We start from the raw sequence: 7366 nt of genomic DNA, 5'->3' as shown, positions 1-7366 counted from the left end.
CGTTGTACCGTCACAGTACGTTCTCGCCATGTCAGAACCAGACGGCAAAGACGCGGCACGTACCCCGCTCCCCTCCCGAGGCTCCCCAGTACCAAGTGTCGCAGCCATGCACACTGCACTCCAGCAGCACCAAGAGCGCTTTTGTGTTCTTGAGAATAAGCTGGATGCTGCTTTTGCTAGCATGTTGGCTCGACTGGACTTGATCTCCCCAAGCTCTGCCGCTCCCCCGGAGCGCGTACTAGCCGCCCCCGCCGCGGCAGCCCCCACACAGCCCCCGTCTTCCTGCGAGCCGAAGATCGCTAGCCCTAAGGCTTTCGAAGGGGATTTTGAGTTATGTCGTGGTTTCCTGGTCCAGTGTGATATGGTATTTCGTCATCAGCCCTCCCGGTACACCTCTGACGGGGCCAAGATTGCCTTTATTTTTTCTTTATTGACCGGAAGGGCTCTCCAGTGGGCCACAGCAGCTGTGGACCACAACCTTGGCCTCAGCATGAATTATGATGCTTTTCGCACGGAGTTTAGGGCAGTTTTTGACCATCCCTCCGATGGAGGAGACGCCGCCTCACGTCTACACTCCCTTCAGCAAAGTTCTCGTTCTGTGGCAGATTACACTCTTGAGTTCCGCACCCTGGCCGCAGACAGCGGGTGGGATAACAAGGCCTTGTTGAGCGCCTACCGTCGAGGCCTCTCCGACGAGATCAAGGACGGATTGTTGCGGGACCAACCTGCCTCCTACCAGGACCTCATTCAGCTGGCCCTACTGATGGACAAGAGACTCAAGGAACGAGCGGCTGAACGAAGACTTTCAGTCCAGGAGAGGACCAGAAGGCCGGTGTGGGGGAACCGTACCGTTTCTTACTCTCCTAGCGCGGCCAGAGGTGGGGATGAAGGCGCCCACTTGGTGGACCAGTCTGGGTTTCTCCCTGCACCAACCAGCGGGATGGAACCCATGCAGTTGGGCAGGACTCGACTGGCCACGGAGGAACGGGAAAGGAGGTTCCGTCAGCGCCTCTGCCTCTACTGTGGTTGTGCGGGTCACATGATCGTGACCTGCCCCACACGACCAAAAGACCAGGCTCACAAGTAAGGGGAGTACTTGTGAGCCACACCACCTTTACCCGGAGCCACTGTGACCCTGGTATTCTTTTCCCCGCAACATTGTCTTGGGAATCAAGAGGACTGAAGGTGGGAGCGTATGTGGACTCAGGAGCAGATGTTAGTTTTATGGACCGTAATTTTGCCTGTCAGGCCGGGATTGAGCTTCTGCCTCTGGACAAGCCTTTACCAGCTCAGGCCCTGGACGGGCATCCCCTGGGTCCCATCACCCACCGTACAGCACTGCTCACACTAACCCTGTCCGGCAACCACACGGAGCAGATTAGCTTGTTAATCCTCAATGCCCCTATCGCTCCTCTTGTCCTCGGCCGTTCATGGCTTCGCCAGCATGACCCCCATATTTCCTGGATCTCTGGTAAGATCCTATCCTGGAGCACGGCATGCCATGCTAACTGTCTTAAGGCAGCATCCCCTGTCTCGGAGAGCCCCAAACTTAAGTCATCCCCATCTGACCTGTCTGGGGTCCCCGCGGTTTACCATGACCTTGCAGCTGTATTCAATAAGGCCCAGGCACTATCTCTACCCCCGCACAGACCGTACGACTGTGCCATTGATCTCGTACCTGACGCAGTACTTCCTTCTAGCCGCTTGTACAACCTGTCCATACCTGAGAAGAAGGCTATGTCTAACTATATTACGGACTCACTCTCTTCAGGTATCATCACTCCCTCCAAGTCACCGGTAGCCGCCGGATTCTTCTTTGTCGGCAAGAAGGATGGCTCCCTACGCCCTTGTATCGACTACCGAAGACTCAACGCCATCACAGTCAAGAACCGGTATCCCCTTCCACTCATGAGCTCCTCCTTTGAACCTCTTGCTCCTGCAACTGTCTTCACCAAGCTTGACCTCCGCAATGCTTACCATCTTGTCCGGATTAGGAAGGGGGATGAGTGGAAGACAGCCTTCAACACGCACCTTGGCCACTTCGAGTACCGGGTCATGCCCTTTGGCCTGACCAACGCCCCAGCTGTCTTTCAAGCTCTAGTTAACGACGTTTTAAGAGACATGCTCGACAAATTTGTGGTTGTGTACCTGGATGATATTCTGGTCTTCTCTCACAACATGCAGGAGCATCAGCAGCATGTCCGACAGGTCCTACAGCGCCTCCTCGAGAACCGCTTGTTCGTCAAGGCAGAGAAATGTGAATTCCATTCATCTTCTGTAAACTTCCTTGGCCACATCATCGAGAAGGGTAACATCAGAGCCGACCCCAAGAAGGTCAAAGCGGTTATGGAGTGGCCTCAACCAAACACCCGTACGGAACTGAGGCGATTCCTAGGCTTTGCAGGATTTTACCGTCGATTCATCCTCAACTTCAGTAAGGTAGCTGCACCTCTCCACGCACTAACATCTACGATCACTGCATTTAGGTGGAACAAGGAGGCAGACGTGGCGTTCCAGAACCTCAAGAGGAGCTTCAGTTCCGCCCCCGTTCTCGTACACCCTGACCCGGATGTGCCGTTCACGGTTGAAGTGGACGCTTCTGACTCCGGGATTGGGGCAGTCTTGTCCCAGCGTTCCAGTGGGAGTAATGTGTTGCACCCTTGTGCATTCTTTTCTAGACGTCTCTCTCCAGCTGAGAGAAACTACGATGCTGGGAACCGAGAACTGTTGGCAGTCCACGAGGCGCTGGTCGAATGGCGACACTGGCTGGAGGGGGCCAAGCATCCGTTCCTGGTCCTGACCGACCATCGCAACCTCATTCACATCCGATCCGCTAAAAGACTGAATGACAGGCAAGCTCGCTGGGCACAATTTTTCTGTCGATTCGATTACACTCTCACCTACAGACCTGGTTCACGCAATGGCAAGGCGGACGCTCTTTCTCGAATATTCTCAGAGGAACCTACCGTTAAGTCTACTTCCGAGACCATCCTTCCCCCTAACCGCATCATCGGGATGGTAACTTGGGAGATCGAGGGCCTGGTCAAGACGGCCTTACGTTCTGACCCTGGTCCCGGAATCGGACCCCCTAATAGGCTGTTCGTCCCAGAACCTTTAAGGGCCAAGGTACTTGATTGGGCTCATTCTAGTGTGTTTACCTGTCATCCCGGAGTCCATAGGTCACTAGGCTTTATCCGACGCCGTTTTTGGTGGCCTACCATGGAGGCGGATACCCGGGAGTTTGTCGCCGCCTGCAGCGTCTGCGCCCGTAACAAGGCAAGCCACAGCCCTCCTGCCGGCCTCTTACACCCTCTTCCCATCCCCAATCGACCTTGGTCCCACATTGCTGTTGATTTCATCACGGGACTTCCCACTTCTAGAGGTAACACCACAATCCTCACTATCGTCGACAGGTTTTCCAAGGCAGCACACTTTATTCCTTTGCCCAAGCTTCCATCCTCTGCTGAAACCACAGACCTGCTGGTCCAGCATGTGGTCAGGATCCACGGGATCCCCTCCGACATAGTCTCTGATCGTGGCCCTCAATTCATTTCTCGGGTCTGGCAGGATTTTTGCAAGGGCATTGGGGCCACGGTCAGTCTGACTTCCGGCTACCACCCCCAAAGCAATGGTCAAGCAGAGAGGGCCAACCAGGGGGTGGAGACCATGCTGCGCTGTATGGCTGCGCAACAGCCTAACTCCTGGAGTAAGTTTATTCCATGGGTGGAGTACTCTTTCAACTCCTTGACCTGCGCAGCTACGGGTATGTCTCCATTTGAATGCTGGCTGGGATTTCAACCTCCCTTGTTTCCCTCCCAGGAGATCGAGGTGGCAACTCCTTCCACCCAGGCACACCTGAGACGATGCCGCAGAGTGTGGAGGTCCGCCCGTGCTTCCCTATTGAAGGCGTCTGTTAGGATGTGTCGCAATGCCAACCGGCGGCGCATCCCGGCTCCCGACTACCAGCCCGGACAGCAGGTCCTGCTTCGGGCCAAGGACCTCCACCTCCCGATTTCCTCCCAGAAACTTGCACCACGTTTTGTTGGACCTTATACGGTCAAATCGAAGATCAACCCTGCTGCTGTACAATTGGATCTTCCACATTCCATGAGATCTCATCCTGTCTTTCATGTCTCCCAGATCAAACCTGTTGTTAACAGTCCCCTGTCCGCCCCCACCCCCGCTCCTCCCCCTCCTAGAGTCCTCGAGGATGGGGACCAAGTCTGGACCGTCAAGGAGATCCTCAAGGTTCGGCGACAGGGGAGGGGTTGGGTCTACCTTGTGGACTGGGAGGGCTATGGCCCTGAAGATAGGTCCTGGGTACCGGCCTCTTACATCGCCGACCCCTCCCTTATCAAGGACTTTTACAGAGCTCACCCCGAGGCACCCCGAAGCTCGCCGGGAGTCTCGCGTAAGAGGGGGGGTGCTGTTATGGGTCACACTCCTGCTTCCTCTCTTCCTGCTATGTCTCCTCCTGCTGGGCGTCCGGACAAGCACACCACGGGCCACTCCCACATGTGCTCTCTCTCCACTGCGGGCGTGCCTCCTCGCACCTGCAAACACTCACCAAACTACACACCTGCCTGTGATGAGCGAGCTGCCTTCAAGAGCAGACGCAGCCTGAGATCCGACGCGAGAACGTAGCTTCACGTACCCAGTACAGTAAGCCCACACGTATCTAGCTCCTCTGCATGTGCAGACTATTTCCCTGTGCTCCTTCCCTGTTGTGCTCATTGTCTCCTGTGTTGTGTCGTCTTCCAGCCTCCCGCCATCCTTCCTTGTCGTCGAGTTGTGTGTCTCGTCACCTTGGACCTCCCGTGGATTTTCCCTTGCCTTCCTGGACATCGACCTCACGCCTGCCTAACGACCACGAAACCAAGCTCCTGCCCTTGACCATCTGCCTGCTCCCCGACGTTCGATTCCGCCTTGCTCCTTGCTGGACTTCCGCCTGGATCCCAACACGCATCCTCAACACCCTCTGGCAACCATACTCAGATAAGTCTCACACTTCGTCACACTACATCTCTTTGGTTAAATACACATCTCACTCACACACTAAACTGTCATTAAATACGCTGACAGCTAACGACGTCATCGTTCCTCTGCCGTCTTCTTCTCCCGTTGTACCGTCACAATATATATATATACATACATGCACACATACACATATATACATACATACATACATACATACATACATACATATACACACATACCCCCGCATACATATATACACACAAAAAAATAAATAAGATCACAGACAGGCTGACACACAACATCACTACCTCAGCAGCTGGCCGACTCGCAGCAACTCGGAATACCCTGCAGCACCAAGCTATCACAATGGATGAGGGGACTAGACCCAGCCGGCCCCAACCAAGAAGGACACCCGGAAGGGATGGACGGCGGGACCCAGGGGCCCCAGACATGCAGCCCGGATGCGGTAGCCTGAGGCGCCGACCCCGATTGACCAGCATGCCCAGAGCATATCCCCAGAAATATACATACACATATATACATATATATATACATACACACATACATACACATACATATACAACTACATACATCTGCATGTATACATACAAACACACGCGTGTGCATGTATATATTCATACCTACACATACCGGCATACATATTATATAGCTATATATATATATATATATATATATATATATATATATATATATATATATATATATACATATACACATACACATATATACATACGTATACACATACATACATACATACATACAGACACATATATATATATACATACACACACATATACTAGTGCATACATACACATACATACATACATACATACATACACACAGATACACACATATACATATACTGTACATACACATATATATGCCCAAACATACACACATACATACACATGTATACATACATACACACATAAATATTAACATTCATAAATATATACATACATATACACGCATACACACACATACATATGCATACATACCCACACATGTACATACGCACATACATATACACATCTATGAACACACACATACTTGTGACCATACATGCACACCAATATACGTACATACACACATTTCCAACCATCCATACACACGCACACGCAAGTACGCACAAATATCTATACGACAAAAAATCCATACACATGTCGGAGGGACAGCAATGAAGTCCAGGCATCCACCGTCCACTGAGAACTAGCCGAACCCCCAAGCCCTACAGGTCCGGCCGCGTACCCACGCCACCCAGGGACAGCCCCCTACAAGCCCAGCCCAGACAACGGTGCGAAACCGGGCGCGCAAGGGCGGTGCGGCAGGGCGCAAGGGCACCCCAGGTCCACACCCGACAATCCAACCAACACGACAATAAAGTATGAAGCCAGCTGGTCTGTCAGCCCCGACAAACACCACGAGTGCCCGCTTCCACCAGTCACAAAATCATCCACCCCCCTGCACCGGACCCAGCAGCCACGGGCGCCCACACCACAAACAAACGGCATCAGAAATAGCAGCTGCAATAGCCCCAGACAGCCAGCACCATCCCATCAAATCAAAGCGGTCGGGGGAAAAACAAAAAAATTAAAAATAAAAAAATAGATAAATAAATAAACTGTGACCGGCAACCACACGCCAACAGGATCATGGAGACCAGCCCACGCCAGCCCGCCAGTCAGCCCAAACGCCAACACGCAAACAACAGACATCAACACCCCCCCCCACCAATAGACCCCACCACCCCAACCCAAACCCGCACAAACACACCACCGCCCAAACAACCGAGATACAGCATCCAGACCAGACAAAGGGGCCGCGCCGCCACCGCATCAAGTCACCAACACAGACTCCACAGCGCAAGGTAGGGTTACACGGGCACGGACCCCACTCAACAGGAAGCGAGACCCGCACGACGCACCACACAAATAAATAATATATTGTACTATTATTTTTTCTTTCAAATAAAATAAATACAAAACAAATATATTTATACATATATACACATATACACACATATATACACACATACACATATATATACATATATATATACACATATATATATACACATATATATACACATACACATACATACATATACATGCACATACATATAAATATATATAGACATATACATACATACATAATAATAATAATAACACCTTCAGCGAGGTCTTGCCCGGGAGTGGCAGGCCACCAGACCGCAGTCCCCGCAACCCGCGCTGGCCGAGGAGGCAAAGAGGGGTGTGCCGTACTCCCAAACCCCAACCCACCCAAGCATGTGTACAGGGCCCCCAGAGTGTCTACTGTGTAGTTAAAATTAGGAGGCCAGCCGTTACAGCCGACCTCCAGTCCCTGTTGG

General features: G+C 52.1%; 1 protein-coding gene across 1 annotated transcript in view; it reads left to right on the top strand.

The window, feature by feature from the left end:
- Positions 1-6650: 6650 nt before the first annotated feature.
- LOC133556909 (basic salivary proline-rich protein 2-like) overlaps positions 6651-7366 on the top strand; it is a 1837-nt gene continuing 1121 nt past the window's right edge. The window contains exon 1 of the mRNA XM_061907261.1: positions 6651-6865. Coding sequence (XP_061763245.1) covers positions 6651-6865 — 215 coding nt within the window. The remainder of the gene's footprint in view (positions 6866-7366) is intronic.

The sequence above is a fragment of the Nerophis ophidion genome, linkage group LG07 (genome assembly GCF_033978795.1).
Source record: "Nerophis ophidion isolate RoL-2023_Sa linkage group LG07, RoL_Noph_v1.0, whole genome shotgun sequence".
Lineage (NCBI taxonomy): Eukaryota > Metazoa > Chordata > Actinopteri > Syngnathiformes > Syngnathidae > Nerophis > Nerophis ophidion.
Note: the sequence above shows the minus strand (reverse complement) of the source record. Positions and strands in the feature narration are given on the sequence as shown.